Source organism: Myxocyprinus asiaticus, chromosome 32, assembly GCF_019703515.2.
Source record: "Myxocyprinus asiaticus isolate MX2 ecotype Aquarium Trade chromosome 32, UBuf_Myxa_2, whole genome shotgun sequence".
Taxonomy (NCBI): Eukaryota; Metazoa; Chordata; class Actinopteri; order Cypriniformes; family Catostomidae; genus Myxocyprinus; species Myxocyprinus asiaticus.
Genome location: NC_059375.1, coordinates 33097025 through 33114369, shown reverse-complemented (window position 1 = coordinate 33114369; position 17345 = coordinate 33097025). Strand labels below are relative to the sequence as shown.

Genomic DNA, 17345 nt, shown 5'->3' with positions numbered 1-17345 from the left:
CATTTAGGCCTGTCATCCACACTAAAACACCAACCCACATCTCATCCACTCCATCACTGAGAACAAAGACTTAAGAAAACGCTCTCTATTACCGCATATACTTTGGAAAACAATGAAGTTACGTAACTGAAAAATTTGTTTTCATGTTTGTCTAACTCACATTGATTTCAATAGTGTTAGCATGTCACTAAAATAACAGCATGATACTCTTATAAGCAAAAAATACATAATGCACAAAACATATTGGGCGATATTGTTCATTTTTATTAGTTTTTTCGGTATTGAATAAATTAAGTATAATTATAATCAACATTTCTTGTTTTGTCTTGTTTAGCACCATGATTGTTTAGCATTATCGGATTGCCTTCTACACTAAAGATACATGCGATGGTGCCTTAGAATTGGGCATAAAGAAGGTATCTCAGAAGGCAGCATAATCATGATGCCTATTTATTGAAACCTTCACGTCGGGAGCATGCCCATGTTGCCTTAAAATTAGGAATGGGACGATATTATCTCACGATTCGGTTCGATATACGATATGAGGTTCACAATTCTATATAATCTCGAACTGATATAATAACACTTAAATATTACAGAAAATGTTTTTATTTTCACAAAAAAGTTTGAGCAAAATGCACATTATAATTTCAAAATAAAGTTCTTTAATACACAATACAAATGCTCATATATATTTCTCTATAAGAAAAGATCACAAACAAATAAGCTTTCAAAAATGGTGGGCTACATTCAGGCTGATCTGGTGCAGAATAAGCAATAGAACTGAACAGAACCTGTCCTGAAAAAAGTATGTGAAAGTGAATAGTAAATTTGTTAATAATCTGTTTAATCATCATTATTATAATCACATTTTAACTGTATATATAATAATGATATGAGCCTTCATTGTTTGAAATAACGTGTACAATTTACAAGTAATAACATTGAGTTTAAATTCACTTGTATAAGAAACGCTAAAAAGGTACTGTCATTTTAAGAGTTCAACAAGCACCTCACAGTGTTCCGGTTCATCGAACATCAACTAGAATCTTTCGGTTTTGTTAGCGCATTTATGCTGCATGAGATTAAAATTCATATTTATTTTTACTTTTTTATATGACTGTAAAGAACAGAAAGGATATTAAGACACATTCAATGAAAGTGGAGTGCGCATCATCTTGGATGGACACACATTACACGGAGGAAACTATCCGCTTTAATCTCAAGCACTTTTCATCAAAACAAGGCGAGTTTCCAGGTATTCCATTTCATAAAGATCTAAAAGCTAAATTCAAGCACTTTAAAGATCTTGTGTGAATCCTGTAAACAGTGTCGAAAAAAGCACAGTAGGTGTAAAATCAAGCGATAGAGAGATTATGATATTTGATGGGTCATTTCATTTATGATCACATGGACAGAAAAAATGTAGCAAATTTCGAAATATCAAGTTTTGCCTCGATATGGTTTGTCATTTTTTTGGTTCACGATATATTTATCGAAATTCAATATATCATCCCATCCCTACTTAAAATGCTGTAAAATAAAGTCAACAATTCCATAGCTAACCTACTACCATCAAGGGTAGGAGGGCTGCCAGCAGTGGTATATATTTTAAGAATTAATTTATTAGCAGTGCTGTTGCCGAGTGGATTGAACTCATGGTCTGTATTTCAAAACCAGCTGGAGACAGATCAAAATAACAGTCATTATGCTGTCTCACCACTCTCTCTATCTCTCTCTCCTTTCCTTGTTTCTTCTCTCGCTTCTTTTCCAAGAAGACCTTTTGCTGTGAAAAAGAAACTCACTACCACTGCACACCTGTTCCAAAGCTAAGTGACAGAGAGAAGGAACAGGTGAGGTGGTGCTTTAGAGAGCAAGGCAAGGATGATAAGAAAGTTTAACTACTGTATGTGCAAAGAAGCACTAGCAGAAAGAAAAGAGTAGACTTGCATTAGTTAATAGAGGAAAATGTTGCTTGAAAATGGCATTTTCCTCATCTGTTTATATAATGGTCGACTGATCATTTTTTTCAATGACTGACGGTTCTCCAGATAGATAGCAGGGTGGCGGATATAATGCAGATACATGTGAAATAATACAACTTAATTATAGCAAATGAGATTTCTTTTACACACACTTTACCTAAAATTCTTTCAAAACATTTTTAATTCAGAAAATGTGGATTTATGGTTCTCGTTTGACTTTCTTTCTTCTGTGGAACACAAAAGGCAGAATTACAGTCTTAGTCACCATTCACTTACATAGTATGTAAAAAAATAAAATAAAAACAAATAAAAAAGATGCAATAAAAGTGAATGGTGACTGAGACGAATCTCCTTTTTTTGTTCTTTGGATGGAAAAAAACTCATATTGATTTGTAACAACTTGAGAGTGAGTCAATGATGACAGCATTTATAGATTTGGGTGAACCCTGTCATTATCGCATTGAAAACCAGCATTCTGCGACACTAGCAACTGAGAACAAATGGCATCAGCCAGGCAACCTATCAGCTGCATCCAAGATGTCTGTGTGACATCATCTCTCAGAACTGTCCTGATGACTGAGATCAGAGCATTTGCATCATGAGGGTCTGCCCTGGTGGGCTGTTCTGTTTTCAGAACAGAATTAAAAGTTAGACCAAACAAAGCAGCTGAATGATTAAACCTGTTGAAATAGCCCTCTTCACAGAGAGCAGCTGAATTACCCTAATGTTCTTTGTGCCATGGAGAAAGATTTAAGAGCAAAAAACAATTTCCATGGACACTGCATATGAAAGGAAATAACAATAGCATACGGTAAATAACTGAACAAATGTTTCTGTACAAATCAAGCTGTTCTATGTCTGCCAAGGGCAGTCCAACTCCAGAGTTGGGAGTTCAAGGGTTTTTGAAGCTTAACTGTCCATGTTCTTTTTGGTAATCAACATCAACAAATTATGTTTAAATAAGTTAAAGTGTACATTTTATGTGCTGTGACTGCTCACCATTTTTCTTAAGTTTTTCAACATTTTAATCACCTTTTTGCATTCACTAATTCAATATAAATGGTGTAACAAATACATTTTTAAAAGGATAGTCGATTGAGTAGTTTAATCCATGTCTTCTGAAGTTATACGATCAGTTTTTGGTGAGAAATGTACCAAAATGTAACTCCTTATTCACTACAAATCTTGACATCTTCAGTCTCCTTTGCACATTCATGAGAGAAGCTCCATTACCCTTCCTCATGCTTGACTCACATGCACATGTTTTTTGGAGCTTGGAAGTTTTGGCTTGACTTGGAAATTTTGACTGCAAACAGACATCATATACAGCAGTGGATCTCAAACCAGTCCTGGAGGCCCCCCAGCACTGCATATTTTGCATGTCGCCCTTTGTGACACACCCAATTTAAGTCTTTAAGTCTCCACTAATGAGCTGATGAGTTGAATCAGGTGTGTTTGATTGAGAAGACATCCAAAATGTGTAGTGTTGAGGGACCTCCAGGACAGGTTTGAGAACCACTGAATCTGATATACAGTATCCTTCAAAAAATGTAATATAAAGTCATAAGAGTTTAAGAGACGGCATAAGGGTGAGTAAATGATAAAAGAATGATCATTTTTGGGAGAACTATTCTTTTAAAAACCAAATTAGCAAAATACTGTTTAATTTTAGATATAGTATAGCAAGTCACACTGCAAACATGTCTACTTTGCAAAAGTGTTGCATGCAAGTTTTTTTTTTCATGTCAAACATTTGCTGAATTCATCTTTCTGTCTGTTTAGAGTTTTTGATAACTATTATTCTTACATTTACTTAAAAATTTCTTCTGGTGGTGATGCTTTTATAGTGCTTTTTTAGCCCCTGGTCAAACATGATTCCGAATGTTCCAGTACCCTGACATTGCCCCCAAAATGTAGAGTTACTCACAAGCGGCATCTCCCTTCAAACATCTGTTCACGTGTGTTTACCTTTTCCTGTGTTGAGAACAGGTGCGCATTAATGCACGGGCTGACCTAAGTTGATGTTCGCGGGAGTAGGTACCTTAATGTGCCCCTGGGCGTGACCCTGGGCGTGACCGATAGAATGTTGCACCAGCAGCGTGGGAGACATGGGTTCTTTTCCACACTGAAACTAGCAAGTAATTGCATTTTTATAATTGCATTCAGTGATAAACATGATTCTGAGGTTCCATTTTCCCTTTAACTTTACATTTTTACTCCACATTTTACAAACTGTCCTTTTACTGACAGTTAAGGTTGGGGTTTGGTGGGGGTGGGGGGGTGGTTTAGAGTTAAATTTGCATTCCTCTTCACTGTATTACATATATTCTCTCTTTTTTTTTATTTTCTCCCCAGTTTGGCATGCCCAATTCCCAGTGCGCTCTAAGTCCTCGTGGTGGCGTAGTGACTCGCCTAAATCCAGGTGGCGGAGGAAGAATCTTAGTTGCCTCCGCATCTGAGACGCAGTTTATCACGTGGCTTGTTGAGCGCGTTACCGTGGAGACCTAGCACGTGTGGAGGCCCACGCTATTCTCCGCAGCATCCACGTACAACTCACCACCTGCCCCACCAAGAACGAGAACTATATTATAGCGACCACGAGGAGGTTAACCCAACGTGACTCTACCCACCCTAGCAACCGTGCTTTACAGAAGATCAGGCATTAACAGAAGATAAAACTGTAATATCTATAATGTCTTAGAGTCATCATTGTGTAGTTTGATAAAATAAGATTGTGAATTGTTTAAAAATAAGTTATTAGCTACCACCCCTGGAGTTCGCTAGTTCGAATCCCAGGGTATGCTGAGTGACTCCAGCCAGGTCTCCTAAGCAACCAAATTGGCCCAGTTGCTAGGGAGGGTAGAGTCACATGGGGTAACCTCCTCGTGGTCGCTATAATGTGGTTCGTTCTCGGTGGGGCGTGTGGTGAGTTGAGCGCGGATGCCGCGGTGGATGGCGTGAATCCTCCACACACGCTATGTCTCCGTGTCAATGCGCTCAACAAGCCACATGTAAGATGCGTGGGTTGATGGTCTCATACGCGGAGGCAACTGGGATTCATCCTCCGCTACCAGGATTGAGGCGAATCACTACGCAACCACGAGGACTTAAAAGCAAACTGGGAATTGGGCATTCCAAATTGGGTGAAAAAGGGGAAAAAAATAAATAAATAAAAAATAAAAATAATAAGTAATTAAATAATAATTGTATTTATAACCCCATTGAGCAAGCCGAAGGTGACTGTGGCAAAAAACACAAAACTCCATAAGATGTTGGTTAATGGAGAAAAATAACCTTGGGAGAAACCAGACTCACTGTGGGGGGCAGTTCCCCTCTGGCTAACAGCATGAATATAATTCCAATATTACTTACATATAGTGCAAGTCATGGTTTAAAATTATTAAACTAAGTGTTAAGGGTCAGTGTTTAAACAAAGATTTTGTATGAACTGTAAGATTAATGACTAATATCTTTGAAGTCCATCCTGGATTAACTGCAGAAGTTCACATAGATGCAATTGTCCTTGTTAGTTGGCTGATGAAGGATTTTGTTGGCAATTAATTGATAGTCTATGTATTCCATTTCAAGAGTGTAGTCCATCATTAGATCGAGGTGATGCAGGCAGAGATCAGTTCAGTGCATCGCAGTTCAACCTGGCCGGTAATTTTGGTGAGGTCTATCCTAAATCCAAGGTTCAGGCTATGGTATATGAAGTATCCCATGTCTTATGGTTGGAGTTGGAGTTGTCATTACTCACTGCTTTGGCAGAAGCAGCTTCAGAAGTCAAATATTCCACATATTAGGGCAAAAATACACCACGACCGGAGAGGAAAGCGTTGGTTCATTGGATGGTAAAAGACAGACCTCCCTTAAAAGACCCCATGAGTTAAAAATTGGAATTTAGTGGCATTTAGTCCATGTCTGTTAGCTTGTACTCCTAGAAGTTGAAAAAATTAATTTTTAAGAGATGCACTCATTTAAATTTCTCCTCCAGGAAAATGGAACAAAATATTGATGAATCTTGCACTCATGGGTGTATCTAATATTTTGTCCAATAAACTGCTCTTTAGAATAAGAATGTCCCTCCCACTAAAAGAAACTAAACACTCCTCCCCGTCTGCAATTGGTCCCTCAAACAGTGAGCATATGTTGCAGTTTCGGGCTAGTTGGGATGCTCAAATAAACAAAGCAATATTTTTGACAGCGCTACAGAACCACTTTGTTTAATCCTTTAAAAGGAAATCAACCTATGAATGGCTTACTTAAAGTTATATTACTTATGCATACATAATACACTGATATAGGAGAAAGTATTTTAACATTGAAACTTAGAGAGGAGGCAAAATAGACTAGAAAAACGGTTTTCAATCACCTCTGCTCATTCCTGATGCTGATCAAAGATGGGTAGGTAAGAAAATGAGGGATGGATTTGAAGAAAGATGAAGCACAAGAGTGAGATATTAACTTTCAAGCACACGCAGTAAATAAAAGAGCACAGATCATTCTCTTTGGAGAGGCACAGCTCAATAAGAGGCTCTGGAGAACTAGTAAGAAAATTAAATATAAGGGAAATATTTTGTAAAGAAAGAGAAAGATGTAAAGAAGAGTTTTTTCTTCTTCACTGTTTCTCATCACAGACGGTGACTCCCTCAGAAGAACTGGTGGGCCACCACACCAGCATCAAGGGAGCTCCATGAGTGGGTAGCATCCATGACATGCCGCCAACATGGTGATATGGGCTAAGAGTCCAAAAATGAGTCACTTCACTCATATCACACTTCTATCTTCTCACACACACACTCCTCTCCTTAACCACTTTACAGTATTTTCTCTCATTTCTCCTCTTTGAATATTCTCAAGCATTCACACTCTCCCTTCAACTCAAGAGTATCTAACAGAAATGTGCCTGGTAAGTTACTTAAAAGGGGTCATATATATATAAAATCATCCCTGAGGCTCACTTATGTTAGTTAAGTTTTATGTGCCAACAACTGCCGCCAATTTTCTACCCTCTTAAATAAGACGTCTGACGTTGATAACATCAAACCTCATTGGTCCATGTCTCATGAACAAATGCAACATGAGGTTTGGTCACAAGATGCGCAAACACCAAGTTTTGATGTTTTCTTTGTAGACGCCATATTAGATTTAGGCGCTTAATTATTTGATTTGATTTGAGAGTGAATAATGATTTAAACTTCATTCTATTCATCACAAATAGTGTTCGTATAAATTCAGGAGACTTGGAATATGATCCACCACTTTTATGACACTTTTGGGTGCTGCTGTTGTATGCTTTAAAGGGACATGAAACCCAAAAACTATTTTTTTGAGATGTGAACAGATATGTACAGGATGCACATCACTGAAAACAATGGTAGCACTCATTAAGTTTATTGTAAAGTGTAAAGTGTTTTTGTTTTTTCATTTTATTGAGCCATTTAGTTCTTCCGGTTTCAAAAGGAAAGTTGAAGCAACGTCACAAAAAGGAGGTACATGCGTAAATTATTACTTGTTATTGACTTATTATTGGTCAGACAGCACACATTTACTTCACTAGATTCTGAGCATTTCTCCACATTATTAATGAGAAGGAACGCTTCCATCCAATCAAAGCACTGCCTCATTCATGAACTCACATTACAGCCACAGCGAAGAATTCAAACTCATGTCATGGATGTAACCGCTGTTCCGCAGGCACGAGACTCCAACAGCACTCAGGGAACAGAAATGAGAGCAAACTTTTACACTAAATACTGTGGTCAGATTGAAATCACTCCACAAAACGCACTGCAGTCCACCGCGAGCATTTCTTGGCTGCAGTTGTGCAAGTCCCGCTCCAAACACGCTGTTAATGAGGGAGGGCTACAAGTGCTGATTCCATCGCTTATTCTCAATGTGTCGGATAATGGACACGATAAGATTGAAATCGCAAGTCAGAATGGACCACAGTCCACCCCATAACCACACCGAAGCGAGCATGTTTATCTGTTGGCTGCTGTATGAGGCAGAGGTGTATTCCACGTGTTTTTGGGGAGACTATTCTGTTTAGACGTTACAGAGAGGAACACTTACAATGGAAGTGAATGGGGCAAAATTTAAGTGTTTAAAAGCAGAAATGTGAAAGTTATAATTTTATTTATTTTTTTTGTCAAAATTGAGCTGTAAAGTTGTTTAAATCCCTGTTTCTAGGGTAATTTTAGGGTTTACGTTATATTGAATATAACTTTACACAGAAAAGATTAGTAAGTGATTTTATCACACTAAAATCTTGTTAACATAAGCATATTGCTTACGTCTTGTGGCCATACTTTTGAAGCAGTACTTTAACATTTACCGATTGGTCTCATTTACTTCCATGACAAGTGCCTCACTGGAATACAGATATTTTTCTTGTTTTAAAGAAAAGGAAAAACAAGTCAAAATATTTTTTGTGGTAATCAATATTATGCCACAAATGCTGTTGACTGAGCTTAACTTGTATTGAACCCAGAATATTCCTCATTCCTCATACCTCATTTGACTGTTTTGCTCATCCTTTTGGCATATAAGTACATATCTAATTTGTTAATGACACATAACATGCTCTCTCCCTCCAAGTTTATGCTATACAGTTGTTGCTCACGTATGCAATAGGTTAATAATTCAGGAAATCCCTCTGATCTGCTTGTGTATTCTTGTATGCTCATGGCAGAGATCTCTGTACTCATATGAAGTGGGAGACCAAAATGAGTGGGCGTCCAGTGGGAGGCGTGACTCTGCTCTGACAAATAATGAGCATACCCACTGGATCCACATTCAGTAATTCTTAGTAATTCTTCAGTTATGTGTTTAAAGGTTTGTGAAAGAGCAATCTAAGCAGATACTAAAACCACCAGGCAGTTTTTCAATATATCCAGACAGACAGAAGAAAAGCTTTACAACATCTTAAGAACATTAGAGAATTAATTAGAGCATAATTCACATCAATTAGTAAATAATGTAAGGAAACACAACAGCCCACACCTCTGGTGCCATAATAACTCATTCACACCAACTTTGCGCTATGAGTGTTTGCTTGTGAATAAGTCTGTTTTTACAAAAATTGGTGTGAATAGGACACATCAGACAAAACTGACTGCTCAAATTTAGTTCAAATGCAACAGCTTGCTGTGTGACTCGTTCCGAGTATAAAGCTCTATAATAATTATTTACCAAAAACTAGAAGGACAAACTTAGAAAAGTCTAAAAGTATGGCCAAAGTAACGCAAGACCACACATAACCCTAACCCTAACCCTTACAGGATGCTTGCAATACACTGTACAAGCATTTAATTGCTTAGAGTATGTTTTTGGCTTTACAGTGAGTAACAGAGGCATCACAACAAGAACACTCTTTCTGGACATGAATTTCATGTCACATCTGGTATCTTGATTAGGGAAACATACTAAAACTATTACATCACAAATACAAAGACATGAAATCCTCTCTTTAAAAGTATTTTTCATTAGCTGCACACAAAGTCTCAGGAATGTGGAGGAGGTGATGATAAACACTCCTCATCCAGAGAAATGTTGATTGACTTATTGACTCATCATGATTAATATTGAATCACATTGTGTGTGTGTGTGTGTGTGTGTATACGGCTGTGCTCACACATAAAAGTATATGAGAGATAAAACCCTCATTTGTACACTCTCTTATATGCAATCTACTTCCTCCACACAGAACAGCACTTCACGAAGTCCCTCTCCAATCTCTCATTCCCGCATTCTCACTCCACAACCCTTTTCATTTCTTTTAATTTCTCCATTTTACCATTCTTTTTTCTTTTTTTTTACTTTGAGTGACCTATACATGAAGTTAGTCTTACTTAAGCCTTTTTATGCACAGTGTGATATCTCTCTGTCTGTCATACACACAAACAGTTTCTATCACACAAGCACACACTGGCACTTCAACAGTAAAAAGTTTAGTCACACAGTAATTGGCCTCTCAATCTCGGCTCTCTCCAATGGATGACAAAAATACAGTCTTGTTCCAAGGATCGATGGAGGTGTGTGTTGTCTAGGTGTCTAGTGGTTTAAAGCTCAGGTAACCAGAAGGTTGCTGATTTGATCCCCACAAAGAACGAGGCACGAGCCATCACCATTGTGCTATTGAGTAATCCCAGGTTTCTCCAGGGACTTCTTGTAAGAAGTTCATGCTGCCATTCTATGGTGACACTGCATGAAAAATGTGGAAACAAAGTCTTCTTAAAACACCCACAGTCAATGACTTCCCACTTTACGGGATTGAAAAAAGCTGTCGTTTGCCAAAATCTGGAGAAATGAAAGAGGATGCATTGAACCATTTTCTGTCCACATATCTACACAAAAGTGGCCTGGTAATGACCCATGAAAAATGACTTCCTAAAATATAAATCACAGCATGCATATACAATATCTTACTGAGAAAGAAGCCAAGATTTCTGTATGAACGCCCTGTTAATTGGTGTTTAGCAGACAGTTTCCTATCCAAAGTAAATTACAGTTCATTTACTTTATGGAGTACCTTACTCAATGGAGATCCAAGTAACCCTAAACTTCTTGAATCACCCACAAAGGGTTTTGAACCTACAACCTTGAACCTAACAAAAATGGTTAGGTGATATTAATCTGATGAATGAGGCATAAAGACAAATTATTATTTTTTTTTTTTTTTGGCTAGTGTGTGTTTGTGTGGGCAGGTTTAAGTGGTTTAGGAGGACTTTTTTTTTAGGTTACAAGCTGGTAATTACAAGGGTATTATGCTATAAATGTGGTTAATGAGGACATTTCTAGTGTCCCCATAATTCAATCACTTAAAAAACATACTAAACTATGTTTTATTGAAAATGTAAAAATGCAGAAAGTTTTTTGTGAGGGTTAGGTTTAGGGGATAGAATCTATAGTTCGTACAGTATAAAAACATTATGTCTATGGAGAGTCCTCATAAGGATAGCTGCACCAACATGTGTGTGTTTGTGAGTACGGAGGAAGGGGTGGGATACTGTTACTGAAGTATTGCCGGGTCAGATATACTGCATTGCACAAGTTAAAAAATATTGGTTAATATATCAAAAGTATGTTCATTATGAGGTAGACTTGTCATCTCGCTGCATAGTACAACACAACAACATTGAGATAATCATTGGATTGGCATTGGGATAAACTTATTAATACAAAGAATTGAAAAAATTTCCTTTAGAGGAGCTTGACCTCTTAAATATTGTTTATTAATGGGCTTTTCACTACTATTGTAAAGGAAAAGTCAGGACATGCCGCAGGCCAGATTCAATCCTGTATCCCCAATCACTTTGTCATACTTTTGCCATTAGAAAAGAAACTTCACATATGAGATCTTAATGGTTGGATCCTACACAGCAATGAGAACAAATAAGAGTCCTGCTTCTCATTATTTCATGAGAAAAATACTGCAGTAAACTAATTTGTCTTCAGTAAAGTTTTAAAGGGGTCATGACAAACTCTTTTTATAACTGTATTATTTTCCCTGAGGTCCACTGATAATGTTAGTAAAGTTTTTTTGCACCAAAACGGTCATATTTTAGTAATATATGATAATTTTCCAACCTGTCTGTCTGAAACACTCAATTTTGGCTCAGCGTCTCCTTTTAACTTCAATGTAAACGCCCACTGTTATGACTGGCTAACATCGTGCAGCCCCTCAAATACAGCCGTATTTGAAACTCAATCAGAAGAGAATGAACAAGCTCCACAACATTATAAAACAACATTTCAAGGTTTACATATAACGCACATCCAACACATTGCATCTGAATATATTAAACTATTCACTCAAACACAGCAGCATCATAAACTATCAAACAGTCATGACATTTGAAATATTCATGAATTAAACCGTTTACTTAAGGTTTTGTAATCAGGTCCAATAGTGCTTTTCACGCCCCATCCTTCAATAACAGTTCCTTTGCAAGGAATGAATCGTATTATGACTAGTTCACATGAAATCCATGCTGTTATGAGCCGAAAAAAATGCACATACATAGTCCAAAGCATGATGAAACAAGACGCAAACACGTACAGTAACATCCTGCACTGAGGCGCACACCGCCAGAAACGCATCAAAAGACATCCATCTAGTGCATGTTTACATACACCAACAATTTAAAATAGCACCAGATAGCACAGAACGCGTCCAGGATTCATTTGTGCTCAAAACAACAAAATACTGCTCAGCTGAATGAAACAGAATGGAATGAAACAGTCTCCTTTTCAGAGTTGTAACTTGACACGGCACCTTTTAAAATCGGCACGAGATACATGACAACGGTCAAAGACGTCTGTCTAGCGCGTGTTTATATACAAAAATAATTCAAAATAGTCCAGAATGGTGCCCTTTGGTGTTCAGGAATAATAGGTAGGCCACAATAGGCCTGTCCGTCCTGCTCTCTCTCTCTCTGTTTACAATCTAAGCTCTCTCTCTCTCTCTCTGTTTATGAACTAGAAGTGGAGAATGGGGCATTTTGCAGCTTGGTTTCAATAAATGCTTTAATTGCACTGGGGATTAAGTTTTGAGTTCTGAAATTTACAGGATGTTTTTTTAGTAGAGTGACCCCTTATATATATCAAAATATCAAGGAAAATTGTATTCCTCATGACATGAACCCTTTTTAAAATATAGCTCAACAATGTCTCAAACTGCCAGATACAAAAGTCTATAATCAAAAATCTGATATTTAAATCATGAACATTTAAATATTTAAATATGAATATGAACATGTAATCCAAACTCTGGCTCAGACCTCTCAGATTATAAAATTTAGGAGCATAATCAGTATATAGAGGAGCATATACAGATTTAGGAGCATAATCAGTAACTCAGAAACATCTTAATTAATTTAAGCTCTGCAAATAAAAAGTGTTTCAGACAGCAGAGGCTTTTAGTGTTTTTAATGTGCATCTTTTTTAGACTGGATTTTGTCACTAGGTTTTGACAGATGGCAAGAAAAAAAAAACATGATATAATTTTAACATAACATAATTTTTAACATAACATAATTTTGATGTTATTATTGTGTTGATGTCAAGAAAGAAATAACCAAGAAATTTGAAATCAAATCTTAATCACCCCCTCTTTCTCTCTTTGTTTCTCTCACATTCTGCCTCTCAGAGTTTCTCCCCCTCATTCTCACCTTATAATTGTCTTGTCAGCAGCTCTTACACTTAATTCACACTAACCAGCACTGATAAGCAAAAAAAATATGAATAAGCACACTGAGAGAGGTGCTAAAATAAACAAATAAACAAACACACAAACAGAGGAATGCAAGGCTACAAACATAAAGAAACAAAGCGTATGTGGACTACAAAATGAAAATGGATCAAAATAAAAATAATAATGGGTAAAGAAACTACATTAACTTTGGTTCAATTATTTACGGATCGTAGGAAATAAACAAGCTAAAATAGAAAACTGTACAAAATTAGATGGCAATGTGAGTCTATTACAGCGCTAAACAATTGCATTACGATATAGCACCATTGGGCTAAGCCCAGGATGTCATTTATGATGCCCCTGATGATATTTATGAAGGGGACAAGGTCAGTGGGCAACAGGTGGATGTTTCAAAACTGGGGTCTGAGATGCAAGGATCCACACAATCAGTATTTGATGCTTTTAGTGTCTTTGTGTCTGACTGTAATTGTGTCTACAAGAACTCTATTTCTGACAGCTCAGCATCCACCAACAACTTTACATCAACACAATAAACGATTCCTTTCACACGCTACATTGCACGACCATTGACAGCAGCTTCTCTTTTAGTCAAACTCTCCATGATCCAGGGACACTGTTTATCACCACGGCAACAACACTAGACAGATATAACATTCAATTAAAGAATGATTTTAATGAGGATCTACAACCAAGTCAGATTCATTATGAATCCATAACTAAAACTAAATGGTTTTATTAGCAATATAGGCATATCACAGACATAACTCAGCAAACAAAACAATGAACAGAGGATTTGACGTTTACAAATGTATGTAAATCTCAAACACACCTGCTGGAGCGGGCGGGCAAACTGAGGGACACAGGAACGCCTGGAAGCTGGAGGCACAGAGTTCACTAACCGTCCCCATAGCTCAACGGCAAACTGTGCACGAAACCTGTCCCTGTTTCACTTTGAGCAAAAGTGAGCAATTGTGTGAAGTGTCTGTGAGCGAATGCAGAGAAAACACAAAAAGCTGCTTCCCTTTTTGTCCGAAAGGAGAACTTGTGTAGATACCAGTGTAAATACTTATAAAATGCTAGTCTTTGTTATTATATTTCCTTTGTTTTTCCTCTTAGTGTTGTCCTGTCCGACAGATTCCAAAGCAAAAACCTTAAACGGCAACAGAGATTCACCAGTGCTGCTCTCTCTTCCTGCTGATCTCTCCACTCTGATGTACTCTGGTCTCACAATCTCTCTCTCTCTCTCTCTCTCAACTGAACTCTCTCCTTGTGTTCTCTCCTCCCTCTCTCTCTCCTTTTCTCTCTATATTTCTCTCTCTCTCCTTTTTTTTACTGTCTATCATACAAGGATTTCTAACCTCTGCTAGTGCTTGTCCTTCCCTCACTATTTGTATCTCTGATTTCTATTCAAAGTCTCAGTACTGAAATAGCCTTGGTAGAGAATGATTTACATAGACATAATCACAAGCTCATTAACGCCTCCCAAAAAACATCCCAACTCACTCCCACAAGTTTAGTCAGAGCTCAATCTTTGGCATCTTGGCCATGCGTGGTTTTCAAGGGCATGTATATGTTTATAAGATCACATAGAATCATAAGATCGCCCACCCCCAAACTATAAATGTACACCTGCAGATACGTTTAGACTGTGTTGGTTTGGATCCCTCTGAAATGCACCATCAGTTTACAGTGAAAATCTCCAAATCTGTGTTGTACAGAATGAGTGTTTGTTTGTGTGATTGCACAAGTGGTCATCTCTACAGTAATTGCTGGTCCCTGGAAGTAAGAGCCATCATGGAATGCTGTTGTAGATATTTTCATGCAACAAATTTTCTATGATGAAAAATGTCTTTCAATACGAAAATAATTAGGTAAAGCATACGTATATTGATGCACTAAAGCAAATATACAACATGCACAACTTTGCAATCTACAAAACATGTCTAATATAAGAATATGATTGCATCGGGGGCCTGGGTAGCTCAGCGAGTACTGACACTGACCACCACCCCTGGAGTCGCGAGTTCAAATCCATGGTGTGCTAAGTGACTCCAGCCAGGTCTCCTAAGCAACCAAATTGGCCCGGTTGCTAGGGAGGGTAGAGTCACATGGGGTAAACTCCTTGTGGTCACGATTAGTGGTTCTCGCTCTCAGTGGGGCGCTTGGTAAGTTGTGTGTGGATCACGGAGAATAGCACGAGCCTCCACATGCAGAGTCTCTGCGGTGTCATGCACAGCAAGCCACGTGATAAGATGCGCGGATTGGCGGTCTCAGAAGTGGAGGCAACTGAGATTTGTCCTCCGCCACCCGGACTGAGGTGAGTAACCGCGCCACCACGAGGACCTACTAAGTAATGGGAACTGGCCAAATTGGGGAGAAAAGGGGATTAAAAAAAAAAAAAACATGATTGCATCTGCAATGTTTCTACAATGCAGGCATAAATTTCTCTTTAAAATAAGCACACTTTTTGTGCAATTATACTGCTAAATCATAAGACTGATAAAAATTGCTTGCTAAGCCAGTCATGTGTCAAGTCATGAAACAGGAACAGAATGTTACCCTCAAATGACAGTCTCAGACTTTCAAAAAGAAAGGCTTCTAGCCTAAAAGAACCTCTTTAAAGTTATTTCAGTAATTGCTACTTTTTCTTCTTCAAACAGTAAGTATTCAACCATACGCAGTACTAGGTAGATTACTTCTAAAATGTAATTAGGTACTGATTACAAATTACAAGATTTAAATTGCATTCAGTAATCTTATTTATTACAATTTTTAGGTAATCTAATCTGATTATTTTTAGATTACTTATAGCATGTTTTGCTAAATCTAATCTTTCATTTTAATGTATTAAGTACCAACACTAAGGTTTTTAACACTCTGTGGTGAGCAGGGCGGGGTTGAGCGGCGTCTGGGCAGAGCGAGGCCAGGAAGATAAGTGGTGAATGAGGTCCACCTGTGTGCCACACTGGTCTCGCATTCAAGTCAGTGGAGGTGGGAGTATTTAAGGAGAGGAAACAGCAACAGACAAGAGAGAGAGAGACGCACGAAGCTGACTGTGTGTAGTGTTGAGCTGAAAAGCCAACAGAGTTTATGTGTAGTGTAGCTGAAAAGCATAACGTAGTGTGAAGCAGTGTGTTATTGTGTGAGACTGAAAAGTGTAACAATAAATGTCTATGTGTTTCGTCAAGCCGGTCCCAGCTTCCTCCTTTCCACGAACTGTTACACACTCCTTTCATTAAGCATTAGTAAGCATAAAGTCAAACAGCAACTTGCTTTTTATCAATCGTGGAGTAAAACAAAAGGGTTCTGTGAACATGTTCACACAGTCAGTAGTCGTTTTCACACATACAGCCTTTTCCACAAAATTAACTGCAATTTTCAGTTTAGAGGTCATGTGTGAACATGACCCATTCCTTGAATGAGAAGTTGTAACATTACCTGAAAAGTTCAGTTTTGATGCTATGTGTGAACAGAGTCGTAAGATTAACAGGTGGAGCACGTATGAGGTCAGGACGTGCTGACATAAGGTGGAGATTACTCAGTAACTTTGGAGTCAAAAACATGTAATCAAATTGGACAGATAGTGAAATTATTTTATTTAGCCAGAGGATTTCAAAAATATTTGTTATTTTAGAGCCGACTATAGAGGAAACCTCTTTGTGTATGATGCTCTACGCATGTCATATGGTGAGCAGCCTATAGAAATCGGCCGCACGTGGCCACAACAGTGATGCAATCACTTTGGGTGAGAAACAGATAAATATTTCAATCCATTTTTTACTATAAATTTCCACTTTCACTTTCATTTTCAGAATGTGAAAGATTGTGAAAGTGAATGTGGAGATTTATAGTTAAAAAGGACTTGAATATTGATCTGTTTCTTACCCACACCTATTATATAGCTTATGAGGATATATATTTAACCACTGGAGTCATATGGATTACTTTTATGCTGCCTTTATGTGATTTTTGGACCTCCAAAGTTATATTTAGAAGATGTGTAGTGTAAACCAGCCTAAAAGCTCTTCTGTTCATCCGAGGGGATAGAAAAAAGACGGAAAGCCGTGCATGTGTGAATAGCAGATGTGATACATTTACCAGTAAAGGCAATCCAACTTTTTACTGCAATTTATCAGGTTTCA

The 17345-nt window shown here is 37.7% G+C and overlaps 1 protein-coding gene across 2 annotated transcripts in view; it reads right to left on the bottom strand.

Moving 5' to 3' along the window:
* Positions 1 to 17345, bottom strand: part of cyth1b (cytohesin 1b) — a 91679-nt gene that overhangs the window by 57682 nt on the left and 16652 nt on the right. Inside the window, exon 1 of one of the 2 annotated variants that reach the window (XM_051667067.1) lies at positions 14033 to 14566. The exons of the other annotated variant lie outside the window; for it this stretch is intronic. Coding sequence (XP_051523027.1) covers positions 14033 to 14111 — 79 coding nt within the window. The 5' untranslated portion in view covers positions 14112 to 14566. Of the gene's footprint in view, positions 1 to 14032; positions 14567 to 17345 lie in introns of those variants that run through there. 2 annotated transcript variants of the gene reach the window in all.